Below are 14,171 nucleotides of genomic sequence, written 5' to 3' on the forward strand. Positions count from 1 at the left end.
AAGTGGGCTAGTGAAAGGATCTGAGTCCTCGCTCCCACTTCCTTTACCCAGTGGCCTCCCTGCCCTTAAGGACTCCCCTTCCACTCTCCTGTCTGGCAGAGTCCTCGTAACCCCGACAAGGCTGGGCCCAGGAGTCCTGGGGGGCTCGACCCCCAACCTTGCTGTGGTCACCTAGGACAGGGGCTAGGGTGTCCTCACTCTGGCGTACTCTCTCTGCACTGAGCGCTTCCCAGACCCACTGATCATTACATACAATTTAAAGCAAATGCAAGTTATTTAATCAACAATTTTAAACAATTTTAAAAAGAGTAAGGAAAAATGGGAAAGGTGAAAGGAAACACATCACCCCGCTCTGTGGCAGGGAACATCACAAACAGTGTCCCTGGAACGTCCGGGCAGTTCACAGTCTGTTCCTTGTAAGTCCCAGGCCCCTTCTCAGGCCCTGGCTGTGCTGCAGGGATGCTGCGGGTTGGACACTTGCTCTGGTGGAGGCCACACGCTCTCAGGCTCTAAGCGGTAGGACCCTTCTTCCCAGTGTCACCCCCGCCCTGTCGGGGTTACGATCCAAGCCTGGCCTGCAGAGCCTCTTGGCTGAGGCGTCTCCCTGGGCTGGGCCTGCTGCCCAGGGTCCCTCTCGGTCTCCCCAGCTGCTCACCGCACCCAGCTCTGGACTGCTCCAGCCCCAGCCCCACCACTCGGTCTCTGCACGGCTGCTGCTCTGCCCCCGCTCCCTGGGCTGCTTCTCTGGCCCCTCTGGCTCCGGTTGCTACAGCTCTGCTCCCGGGACAGGTCTGTTCTCTCTGGCCTGTGCCTCTGGCTTTGGGGCTGCAGCTCTGCTCCCAGAACAGGGTCTGCTCTCTATGGATCTTGCCCAGCTCTGCTCCCCAGCTCAGCTTGGGCCCCTGCTTTCTCCTTAGCTCGGACCCGCTCTGTCTGACCCAGGCAAATCCAGCTCACACGGAGGAGGGGACCTCCCTGGCCTCCTGACTCCCTGGGTAGCCTGCCCGCCCTGTCATTCAGGCTGACGTGGAGCATTGGCCTCTCCCCATTGATCCTGGGGACTGTCAGTCTCAGGGTCCTGATTCCCCATCAACCCTTCCCCCTTTTTAGTACTGGGAGCTAGCAACTAAAACACCCCCACTGAATGTTAGTAAGGGGGCACCAGTCCCCTTACACAAACTACTATATATTACTTCAATGACTTGGGACTTGCAGTCACTAGAAACTAAACTTGTTCTCACACACCTTTTGTCAAACATTGACAGCATGCTGAATATCTACAGCTGCTTTCTCATCCAGTGTGCTAGAATATCCTTTTTTCTTTACCTCTTGGTGACCAGAATAATTTTGAGCAAGAAAATAGAGAAGTCTGTTTTGAAAGCTTTCAAATCCACTAATTTATCTTCGCTTGGAGAAAAAGGGCTCACATGCCCTTCCATATCGTAAGGCAAATAGCCTAACAACTCTTTTTAGCAGAGGTAGAATAGCTTTCCTTGTATTACAGAAGAAATCAGTGCCAGAAGTCAAAGGATGAATGCCCTAGGGTTTGGAAATTCTGTTTGACTAATGATGATTTAATACATGCATTGACGCTCCTTGTCAATTGTGTTAGGCAGGGTGGAGAGAGTCGAGGGAGTGCAAGGGAGTGTAACGGAGTGAAGTATTTTCTTTGATCCTAGAAGGTTAATTTCAGAACTGCTCTGCTTATCAAAATATTATTTTAAAATCAAAACATTTTGGAATCCCCAAATCAGAAGGCTTCCATCTCAATTCGATTCTTTGCAGGCAAAAAACACAGGAAATCTTGAGTTGTGGCAGAACAGAGAGTCCAGAAGCAGTCAACAAACACTCCCCATCACCTCCTGGGTTTTTGCAAAAGCGTTTAATATACCAGACCTGAACGAAAGAAACACCATTGTCCTTGGTGCTTCCTGGTTAGCTGATAACTGTTCTAACATGAAAGCAAGCTACACTTTGCAGCCACATATACAAAAGACCTCTTTCATGCATACTTCAACTTCACTAGCCTACAAAATCAGCCCTGAAACTTGGTCTCCGAATTAGGGTTCTTTGTTCCTGTAGCACATGTAGGTGAGGTCAATCCTGAATTTCTTCTGGATATGTAGCATCAGTCAGTCGTGAGACAGAAGCTTCAAGGTTCATGACAAATATGTTGGAGGAGCAGAATACCTTTAAAGTATTCCTGAGGGACACCAAAAGCATCACTTGGTCCCCAGCAGATAAATCTCCGTTTCCAGTTTGGGAAGTTTCATCACCGATAGTTCAGAATTACCACAGGAATTGTAGTCATGCATATGGTGAACATCTGGTGAACAAAACCATGCTTATAAAACAGATAATACAATGGCAGTCTAAGCAAACTGGGCAGTGCAAGACACAAGACCTACCTCACAGAGATGTTGTGAGGCTTGATTCATTAATAAATAACTGTTGTTAATAGTTGCATAATTCATAGATTCCAAGGCCAGAAGGGACTGTTATTATCACCTAGTCTGACCTCGTGTATAGCACAGATCAGAGACCCTCCCCAATATAATTCCTAGGACAGACCTTTGAGAAAAACAGTCAATCTTGATTTTAAAATGGTCTGTGACAGAAAATCCATCACGACCCTTAGTAAGTTGTTCCAATGGTCAAAACCCTTGCAGTCAAAAGTTTATGCTTTATTTGCAGTCTGAATTTGTCTGGCTTCAGCTTCCAGCCATTGGATCGTGTTAGACCTTTTCTCTGCTAGATTGAAGAGCCCATTACTAAATATTTTCCCCCATGTAGATACTTGTAGACTGTGATCAAGTCACCCCTTAACCTTCTCTTTGTTAAGCTAAATAGATTAAGCTCCTCGAGTTTGTCACTAAAAGGAACATTTCTTAATCATTTCATCATTCTCGCGGCTCTTCTCTGAACCCTCTCCAATTTATCATCATCCTTCTTGAATTGTGGGCACCAGAACCAGACACAGGATTCCAGCACTGTTCGCACCAGTGCCAAATACAGAGGCAAAATATCCTCTGTACTCCCACTCAAGAGTCCCCTGTTTATGCATCCCAGGATTGCATTAGTCCTTTGGGCCACAGCATCACATTAGAAGCTCATGTTCAGCTGATTATCTGCCACGACCCCCATATCCTTTTCAGAGTCTCTGCTTCCCAGGATAGTCTCCAATCCTGTAAGTCTGGCCTACATTCTTTGTTCCTAGATGTACACATTTACATTTAGCCATATTAAAACACACAGTGTTTGCTTGCGCCCAGTTTACCAAGCGATCCAGTTCACTCTGTATCAGTGACCTGTCCTCTTCATTATTTACCCCTCCCCCAGTTTTGGTGTCATCTGCAAACTTTATCAGTGGTGATTCTATGTTTTCTTCCAGTTGCTTGATAAAGAGGTTAAATAGCACAGGGCCAAGAACTGATCTCTGTGGGATCCCGCTGGAAACAGCCCTGCTCAATGACTACAGTAACCAGCTTTTAGTCCATTTAATGCATGCCATATTAATTTTATACTAATCAAAATGTCATATCATACCAAGCCAAATGCCTGACAGAAGTCAAAATGTCTCACATTAACACTATTACCTTTATCTACCAAACTTGTAATCTCATAAAAAAAGATATGAAGTTAGTCTGACAGGATCTATTTTCCATAAACCCATGTTGATTTGCATTAATTACAGTCTCCTCCTTTAATTCTTTATTAACCAAGTCCCGTATCAGCCACTCTCACAGGATTGATGTCAGGCTGACAGGCCTATCATTACCTGGATCACCCCATTCACCCTTCTTAAATATTGTCACAACATTAGCTTTCTTCCTGTCTCCTGGAACTTGCCTGGTGATCCAAGACTTATTGAAAATCAATATCAATGGTCCAGCAAGCTCCTGAGCCCACTCTTTTAAAACTCATGGGTGCAAGTTATATGAACCTGCTGATTTAAAAATGTCTAACTTTAGTAGTTCTGTTTAACATCCTCCAGGGATACTAATGGAATGGAAAGAGTGTTATTGCCACCATATAATCAGACTTTATAATCTGTTTTTTCTCCAAATAAGAAACAGATAGATTTATTGAACCTCTGCCTTATCTGCATTACTACTGACAATTCTACCATTTCCATCTGGTAATGACCAATACCATGGTTAGGGTTCTTTTTGTTTCTATTTGAAAAACTCTTTCTTATTGTCCTGAACTATGCTGGCCATAGACTTCTCCTTGTGTCCCTTCGCTTCCCTTAGGAGTTGTAGAAAATTGATAATTGCTGATTTATATTCATTACTATCAAGTTCCCCTTTCTTCTATTTGTTATATATTATTTTTTAGTTTTTGTATAGCTACCTTCACTTCCCCTCTAAACTAGGTTGTTTTTTTTAACCCAGCACAGTCTTCCTCCTCAGTTGTGGGATTGGGCCTTTTCGGGGCATTTAGTAAGATGTTCTCCAGCAATGTCTGGAGATTAGCAGAATCATAGATTTTTTTTTTAAGGCCAGAGAGGACTGTCAGGATCATCTAGTCCAAGCTCCTGTGTAACACAGGCCAGAGAAAGTCACCCTGTGATTCCTGCACCAGACCCAGTAACTTGTGGTTGAGTTAGAACAGATCCTTTTAGAGAGACATCCAATCTCAATTTAAATACTTCAGATGATGGGCAATGCATAACATCCATTGGTACATTGTTCCAATGGCAATTACCCTCATCGTTGAAAGGTATTGCCTTGTCCCTAGTCTGAATTGGTCTACTTTCTGTTTCCAGCCATTGTTATGCCTTTGTCTGTTAGTAGATTAAAGAGCCCTCTGTGGTCAGATCCTTCTCCTCATGTATGTATTTAGAGACCATGATCCAAGTCATCTCTTAACCTTCTCTTGGATGAACAAAATATATTGAGCTCCTTTAGTCACTCACTATAAGGCAGCTTTGCCAGAGCTCAGATCATTCTTGTAGTTCTTTCTGAACCATTTCTAATTGGTCAACATCCTTTCTGAACTTTGGATGCCAGAACTGGACACAGTATCCAGTAATGGTCTCAACTCTGTACTGCTTGGCGATGTTCTTCCACCAGGGCCCCATGTCCTTTTCAGAGTCTTTGCATTCCAGGACATGGTGCCCCCTCCTGTTAGATGAACAATGTTGTATGAAGTGATGTTATAATTATCTCTGTGGTTGGCTCCTAGTGTTCAGAGTTAAGAAGCAGTTAGTTGGTGGAGGAGCCTCCTGTGAGATTTTAAAGAGGAATTCTAGTGGCCTAAAGTTCTGTGTGCTGCCTTCTCTAACCAGGATAACTCTGTTCACCTTCTTCACTTATCCCCACTTGATATTGCTCCGTTGGTTAATCTAGTATTATGTACTATGGGGCCACAGAAGAGGAAGGAGACATAGCATAGGTTACCAGTGAGGATTCCCTTTCCTTATCATCCTCCCTCAGCAGCCATTCTCCTCCACTTACTGAGAAGTCAGCAATACAAGGAAATCTGCACTGTCATAGAAGCAGTATTCTTACACTAAATCTAATTGCAAAGTGGAGCAAATCATTGTAAGATCTGTTAATGTGTCTTCAATGTGACAAAAGAAGAATAAACATTCAGATAAGAAACCGTCACCAGTTATACAGACTATGACAGAGGGAGCACAGATGCCATTTGAATGGCATGCAGAATTTCAAGGCAAATTTCTTGAAAGTGAACTTAAATTTGCATGCCCCAGTAGAATGTGCACACACAAATGAGACTGACATACATCGAATCAAGTAGTTAGACCACTAATTGATTTGTACACACAAGTCCTGTTGGCTTTTGCAAATACTATAATTTGCACACATAAATGACAGGGAGTCAAGGGTGAAAGTAACATAAAAAGCTTACCGGTACAGGGGCCCAGCCTCAGGTGGAAGGGGCGGGGTCTAGGGCAGAAGGGGCGGGGCTGGGGAGTCAGCCTCCCGTAGCCATGTGCTTAAGTCCTGTTGAAATCAATGAAGCTAGGTCAGTTTACACTAGCTGAGGATCTAGCCCCATATTTCTTGAGAATTGTATCGGAGAGTCTATTGGGTTGCTCAGTGTCATAGTCTGGTTCTGATCCCCATACAGTTAGAGAGAGAGGAAATTGGGGAAGGAGTAGGAGTAACAAAGGGGTAGGAGTAATTATTGAGAACTACTGAAAATGTGTCAGCTCACCTCCTGATGGGACACTTGTCCTAAGGATCCACCTGAGGAGAGGAAGGGACTCCAGTGGTAAGTGACCTATCCGTTTTCTTCTAATTAGACGACTCTGCTGAGCGATTTCAGGTTGGCTGGGTCTGGAGGGAAGCTGTGAGCGGATACAATTCAGGAGCTCCGTTCAGTTCTAACTTCAGGTCCTAACTGGAATGAGGGGGGAGAACTTTGTTCCATCATTAGTTGATCAAGACTCATTTTACCAAGCCAGTGTACACACGATTGACATCTTCAGCACGATTGTCAGTGTTGGTCCTGAAGAGGCTCAGGGGTTGAATGTGCTTTGAGCAGATACTCCTGGACTGAGAAATGATGACATTTACAACAGCAGCATACGGAGGAACGATCACTCCCCGGAGAGGCATTGTATATCTCCACCCACCCAGTAACAGGGGACTTCTCTTACCTCTGAACTTACTGGACTCTACATCTGAGGCAATTGACTCTGAATTTGACTCCAAATTTCCAACAGGAAAAAATGTGGGTGGTGTTAGTGAGAAATGTATTAGTCCCGTTCAGCTGGAAATGAGCCAGACCCTGCCCTATCGGGTGACCATGAGGGGGATATTTGCATTTTTCTTCAAATGCTGCAAATTCCAAGCTGCATGATAACACATCACAGCTTTGTGTTCATAACTTTGTGGCTGACCTGGTAATTGCATGCAGCACTGGATTCTTTATACAGGCTCTAGTCTGCCAGAGTGGGGTTATGTTGTAAGGGAAATCCTTTCATTCTGTGGAAAGCCGTGCAACCTCTACCTCAACTGCTGATCTCCCTTCCTGCAGGCGCAGTGAACCACCTCCAGGCTAGAATTAACTTTGCTGTCAATGAATGATTCAGAGTTCAGGTGGAGCTGAGACTTGGGCTGTCTGTTAATCACAGTTAACTCACGTGATTAACTGCAAAAAATTAATCTCACCATTAAACCATAGAATACCAACTGAAATTTATTAAATATTTTTAGATTTTTTCTACATTTTCAAATTCCAACACAGAATACAAAGTGTATAGCGCTCACTTTATATTATTATTTGCACTGTAAAAATGATAAACAAAAGAAATAGCATTTTTCAATTCACCTCATACAAGTACTGTAGTGGGATCTCTTTAACATGAAAGTGCAACTTACAAATGTAGAATTGGTTTTGGTTATATAACTGCACTCAAAAATGAAACAATGTAAAACTTTAGAGCCTACAAGTCCACTCAGTCCTACTTCTTGTTCAGCCAATCGCTCAGACAAACACGGTTGGTTACATTTACAGGCGATAGTGCTGCCTGTTTCTTATTTACGTCACCTGAAAGTGAGAACAGGCATTTTCATGGCACTTTTTTAGCCAGCATTGCAAGGTATTTACGAGCCAGGTATGCTAAACATTCGTATGCCCCTTCATGCTTTGACCACCATACCAGAGGACATGCTTCCATGCTGATGATGCTCATTAAAAAAAAAAATTCATTAATTAAATTTGTGACTAAACTCCTTGGGGGAGAATTGTATGTCTCTTGCTCTGTTTTACCTGCAGTCTGCCAGATAGTTCATGTTATAGCGGTTTGGGATGTTTGTTTCAAGAACTTTTACTGCAGATTTGACAAAACGCCAGGAAGGTACCAATGTGAGATTTCTAAAAATAGCTACAGCACTCGACCCAAGGTTTAAGAATCTGAAGTGCTGTCCAAAATCTGAGAGGGACGAAGTGTGGAGCATGCTGTCAGAAGTCTTAAAAGAGCAACACTCCGATGCGGAAACTACAGATCCTGAACCACCAAAAAAGAAAATCAACCTTTCTGCTGGTGGCATCTGACTCAGATTATGAAAATGAACATGCGTCTATATGCACTGCTTTCTATCATTATCAAGCAGAACCCGTCAACAGCATGGACACATCTTCTGGAATGGTGGTTGATGCATGAATCTTTAGCACATCTGGCACGTAAATATCTTGCAACACCGGCTACAACAGTGCCATGCAAATGCCGGTTCTCACTTTCAGGTGACATTGTAAACAAGAAATGGGCAGCATTATCTTCTGCAAATTGTAATCAACCTTGTTTGTCTGAGCGATTGACTGAACAAGAAGTAGGACTGAGTGGACTTGTAGGCTCTAAAGTTTTACACTGTTTTATTTTTGAATGCAGAGGTTTTTTGTACATAATTCTACATTTCTAAGTTCAATTTTCATGATAAAGAGATTGCACTACAGTACTTGTATTAGGTGAATTGAAAAATACAATTTATTTTCTTTTTTACAGTGCAAATATTGGGAATAAAAATAAATATAAAGTGAGCACTGTACACTTTGTATTCTGTGTTGTAATTGAAATCAATATATTTGAAAATGTAGAAAACATCCAAAAATATTTAAATAAATGGTATTCTATTATTGTTTAAAAGTGTGATTAGTCGCAATTAATTTTTTTAATCGCTTGAGAGCTCTAATGAATTTACACCCTGTCGTCCTGTGAAATCTAAGGTAGGCTATGGCAGTCACTTTACCAGGTGTGAACAATGCCTAATTAGCTCAATGATGCATTAGCTGTGAAGCCCAATGAGGCCATTAACTGTTTCTGCTAAAATGTTCAACCCTTGAAACAATGAAATTCAGGTACTGTAGGACTGTGAGCAGAGCTTAAGTAAAGGGTCACCATTTGGAGTTTCCTAATCTTGCCCTCTGTCTGTTTCTCATGTCATTCACTGTGTCTGAGGGAATGCCATTGATGAAAGGCAGAAAAACTGAATATTTAATGTGGACAGGTCACTGCAAATCTCCTTAGCATACCTCACCACCACTTCTCAGGCCCGAAGTTAGCTAGCTCCCTTTGACTGCTTCGAACACAGTGGGGAAGCTCTGGAGACAGACACACTTTCCTTACTTCCATGTACCTTAACGTAGCCACTCTGGCAGTGTTTGATTTTCTTTAAAAATACCCAGGCAACATTCAGAAATCCTCCTCTCACTTTCCTGGTTCCCAGTTTCCCCTCTCACTTTCTTTATCTGTTCTTTCCTCTTACTGTTGATAAATTTATCCGTTGGGGGCCTATGCAAAGGAAGTTTGTGATCTCACTGCCATCATAAGTAGACTGGCATTCCTTCTGTAAACACCTAACCCTTGAGGGCGAGCAGACGTTATCAAGTGCATGGGAATGGAGACCTGACCGACTCTCTCAGCCCGATAGCTGACCTTTCCAGAAAAGGGCTGAGGAAATGTCTGTAATGCATCTTCTCTGGGAATAGAGACCGTTAGTCTCTAGTGCTGTCAACCTGCTACCTTCCACTAACACAAAAATAAATACCGCCACCTTCTCTCTGATGCTCACCTTTGTGAGCTCAGGCCACTTCAAACCTGGTTAGATGGAGACCTCTAGGATCTGCTTAGCAAGGGATTGATTCAATGTGGAGAGGCACACTGACCCAGGAGGGTGTCAGGGACAGAACAGACCCATTCATGCCGATTCAAAGTGTAGCTGCTGTTATTAAAAGAAAGTGAAGGAGAAGGCAGAAGCAGATGATGTCTTTGGTGATTTGGCAGAAGTTCAGTAACCCCCCATTTTAAACTCCGTAACTCTCCCACACATTAAAATCACAATGCAGATAGATAGCCTTTCACCTCTGGTACATTCCAACCAGCTGAGGACACAACTGAAAATGAGTTTGGTGACCTAGTGCTATGTCTGTATCTTAGCCCTCAGCACTAGCTGGCATAATCTCTGTACAATTAGCAGCCTCTGCTCAAGAGAACCAAAAGACTGAAAGAGAACCAAAAGACCAGGCTACTGCAGGTCAGGATGAACTTACAATGGCAGAGCTTTGGGCAGGAAATTGCTCATATTACCTATGGCTTAAACCAGTGCTTTCAGTCTCCTGCCTTCATGAGCATTAAAGTCACTCACATCCTTTCACAGAAATGATGAGTTGTCTGACAACCCCTGTGAGCTTCACCGTGTGATCATGCTTGCATCCTGCAAGTTACTGTCTGAGGATCTGCTTTAAGAAATTCCCTCCATACTTTTTTCTAGCTAATAGGCTGCATAATCGGACGCCAAGGGACCAAAATCAATGAAATTCGACAGATGTCTGGAGCGCAGATCAAAATCGCCAATGCCACAGAAGGCTCATCGGAACGTCAAATTACCATCACAGGAACCCCAGCTAACATCAGCCTTGCCCAGTACCTCATCAACGCCAGGTGAGATGTGCTAATCAAGGCCACGTTCATCCACCGCAGTCTCATGACCGCCCTGTAAAGAGAGAGGCCAACTGAATAAGTCATACAAAACTCAGACAGTAACATATACTCCAAGCATTACTTTCATGGGAGTGATTTCATTAGGTTCCAGGGCACTGCACGAAGTGAACACACCAGTGATTTTATTGGTTGTTGATGTTCAAAGTGAGTGGGAATATTATATCATCGATGTGGGCCTTTCTCCCAGGAAAGCCTTCCTAATGACAACTCAGCCATTTCCTCAGGGTTAGAAGTCAGGCCACAACTTACGTGTTGCTCGAGTTATGGGTCTCTTAACGTCTCTGTAGTTGTACCCTTGTTAGCAGGAGTTTATAATTAGGCTGTAATATTACGTTCCCTCAAAAGCAGGGTGAGTTCTCAGCCGGGGTGTGGGAATTTGCTTGTTTTGGGAGAGAGGGCAAAATTTGAAAACAGTTCATTTAGCCACTTTGTCCACGTGGCAAAAATATAAAGAACAGCAAATGCTGAATGTGAAGTCCCAGGTGCCTCTGTTATGTGTTTCCAAGACTCAGAAATGTCTTCCTCCTTCAAACTAATTAGACCAATAAATAACAAAATGGAACAGCCTGTTTATTTTCTTTTAATAATAGCACACCTGCGATACATTTGAAACAGAAGATTTCATGAAGGTAATTAGTAGCTGAACTTATGGTGAATGTTCACCATCAACACTGGCCCAAACTGGAGTCATAACAGTGTCTGTGGTTCACTGGGGCAAGGATGCACTGAGCAAAGCCCAGTTGTGCAAACATGAAAGTGCAAGTTTGGACTACTGAGTAAAACACACTTTTTAAGAGGGCTGTAATTGGGTGTGGTTGGCTGAGTTTGTCCCAGAGTGCAAGCTGTAACTGAGTCTCGAGGAGGAAACGGGGTGGAGGTTGGATTTAGTCAGACTTTTTGTGTCTGAGCACAAATGCACAGGTGGTGAGATGGGGAGGGAAGACCAGAGTTCAGAGGAAATGTGATAGTTTTCTATTTAGGAGCCCCTGGAACAATGCATCACATTAACATTAGAAAGAGACCAGTTGCAGAAGGGGTTCATACAGCTAGATTGACTATCAAATCTTTCCACACAGGGCAGAGTCTGTATCATGCCAGCCAATCATGAGAGGTCACTGGGATTTTAGCATTTAACCATCCCATTTATTACCTTCTGATAGTGTTTCTGCACCTGCCCCATCACGCTGTCAGGATGAAACTGCAGTAAGAATGCCCCCCGAGCAGTGCTCTTCTCCTAGTCACTTCATGACTTTGGTGCTCATTCAGGCGAGGGACTGATCACACTGGGTAGATCAAGTATCGTGCAAGCAGGGTCGGTGTGAGCTTTCTTGCCATAATGGAGGCTGTGCTAACTAACCGCAATTCTGACCTGTCCCAACCTCTGCCTTTCTGTCCTAAACATCTTCTTCCCACTCTGATGTGCTTCAGCACCTGCATTCTGACCTGTAGCCCCTCTGTGGGTCAAGCCCTGGGTCTCCCTTGAGCAGAGACTAGCACATGGCCTAAAGTGTGAAATGTCTGTCCTTCCCTAGCTGCAAAGCCACATTTGAAAACCATGTCTGAGCTGCTGGCATAGAACTTTCTTTTACCTTTAAGTGCCTCTTTAAACAAACTCTCCTTTCTTTGCAGGTGGGGCTGTTATTAATAATAACTATTAGGCAATCTGAATTCCAGCTGTGAATAGCACAGAGGAAGAGATGGAGTTGGGATGTAGCAAATAAATCATTGTTAAATGATTAATAAATGTTAATAAATCATTTTCTCCCAACTTTTTAAAATCTATGGCAACGTGAAAAGACCAAAAGGAACTTTAATATATAAACCCCTTTGTTATGATGCAGTTAGGGTTGCTACGAACACACTACACCTGACACAAACTCACAAAAGCAAGGAAATGAAAAGTTAAGCCACCTAACAGATCTGTACTTCACAGGCCACATCCACAACCTTAATTCTGCCCCCTCCTTTTGCCCTTCTACACACACCCTTTACCAGATTATTTTCCCCCCAACACTAGTAGTTGTGGCTGGAGGTTTTTGGGGCACAGTAGTTGTTTGCATTGTGAGAGGAAGTTTGGCAAAGGGTCATGTGCAAAAGCGGGTGCTGGAAGGCGAGCATCCTGTGGGCAGAGTTAAGGTTGTGGGGTCTGTGGTGTACAAGATGTGATAGTGGCAAGGTATGCACCGTGAAGGAAGTGTAGAGGGTATGTACTGTTAGGTGACTTAACTTTTCATCTCCATGTTGTTGTGGGCTTATGTCAAGTGTGCTGTGTGGGTGGCAACCTTCACTGCTTCACCATGGAGACTGTGTGTGTTCATTTCCAAGGATTGTAATGCATCATTGGGGTGGAGGTGTGGGGGGCGCAGGCCTGGGTGACACTACAAGTGCAGCTGCTGAAGGAAGATATTTTATCTGTCAGCATCCGTGCATGCGTTCTCGTGCACTGTGGGATACACGCTGATAATTCCAGACAGGAAGTGATTTTTGTGTGCCCAGCCAATCAATCAGGCCTGGGTGAGCTCAAGGTCCCGCCTCACAACTAATCAGGCTTGCATGTGCCCAGGTTCATGTATATCAGGCTTGTATGCACAGTGCCATTAACTCCAATTCATTATGTGAATTATGTCTAAAAATCACCCGAGGCCAACCTTGCTCTTTTTCTTTTTTTAGAATTTTTTTTTGGAAAAAACCCTCTCCCCATTGGACGAGATCTCTGGGGTCACCTTTCTACTGAGGGAGATTGACCATCTTTTTAAAGAGATGTCAGTCAACAGTGAAACCAGGGGTGCTGAGGAAAGCAGCCATCTGGAGTCCCAGTTCAGAGACTTCCCATTAAAAGTTTATGGAAAGAGACCAAAGAGGCTCCCTCGACATTTCAACGGGCATAAAACTAACCTTGTGGGAAATTTCACTGATTGGCCACCTGCTCTTAGAGACCGGCAGACATTATTCCCTCCAGTTCAGACCCATTTTAAAATGCAGTCTTGACTATGGTGTCACTTCCAGGCTGATAAATGAACACTTTAGCTGGCAGGTTGCACTGGCGGAAAGGGAAGAGTGAATAGGAGACAGCGGAAAAGAGGACTTGTGAGTATGCCACAAAATCTTCGTTTTCTTTTCTAATCCTGCTGTTTGTTTTTATCTCTTCCCTTTCCCCTTTCTCTTTACCTTTGTCTATTCTAGGCTGACGTCTGAGGTCACTGGAATGGGGGCACTCTAATTTCTACCCGTCACCCTTCATTCTGCATCACCTGACCCTCTCAAGCCAATGACACTCCACCCGGCTTGAACAATCTGTATTTTTACTCCCTTCCCTTTACCTCCATAGATACTTTTTTCTTTACTAACACACACACACACAGTTTCTTTATATAGTCCATACTGTGCTCCTGATATTGCTCCTGAACGCTTTTTTTATGGTCCCAGGCCTGTCCATGGTTTCAAAGTACAGTGTTAATTATTTTAACTACCTTTTGGGGGGTTTCCACTGGTGAGACTTCAGAAGAAGGCTTGGTCTCTGGTGTCAGCTTAGCTTAGCTATTTTAATGTTTTATTTTGACATTTTAACAGCACTTACTGTAGTGTATGATTTATGATGCCAGCTAGAGCTGTGCTTGCTTTGAAATACTCTGCTCATAATTATCCCATTGAAAGGTCCATTTTTCATTTTGCTTGTCCTGGCTCACCTTTTAAACCTGGA

The 14,171-nt window shown here is 43.6% G+C and overlaps 1 protein-coding gene across 1 annotated transcript in view; it reads left to right on the forward strand.

Annotated features, from left to right (window-relative positions):
- PCBP3 (poly(rC) binding protein 3) overlaps positions 1-13,779 on the forward strand; it is a 107,544-nt gene extending 93,765 nt beyond the window's left edge. Inside the window, exons 13-14 of the mRNA XM_084642714.1 lie at positions 10,242-10,411; positions 13,655-13,779. Of these exons, the coding sequence (XP_084498840.1) occupies positions 10,242-10,411; positions 13,655-13,691 (207 nt within the window). The 3' untranslated portion in view covers positions 13,692-13,779. The remainder of the gene's footprint in view (positions 1-10,241; positions 10,412-13,654) is intronic.
- The last annotated feature ends 392 nt before the right edge of the window (positions 13,780-14,171 follow it).

This window comes from Lepidochelys olivacea (assembly GCF_965140295.1).
Source record: "Lepidochelys olivacea isolate rLepOli2 genome assembly, chromosome: 11".
Lineage (NCBI taxonomy): Eukaryota > Metazoa > Chordata > Testudines > Cheloniidae > Lepidochelys > Lepidochelys olivacea.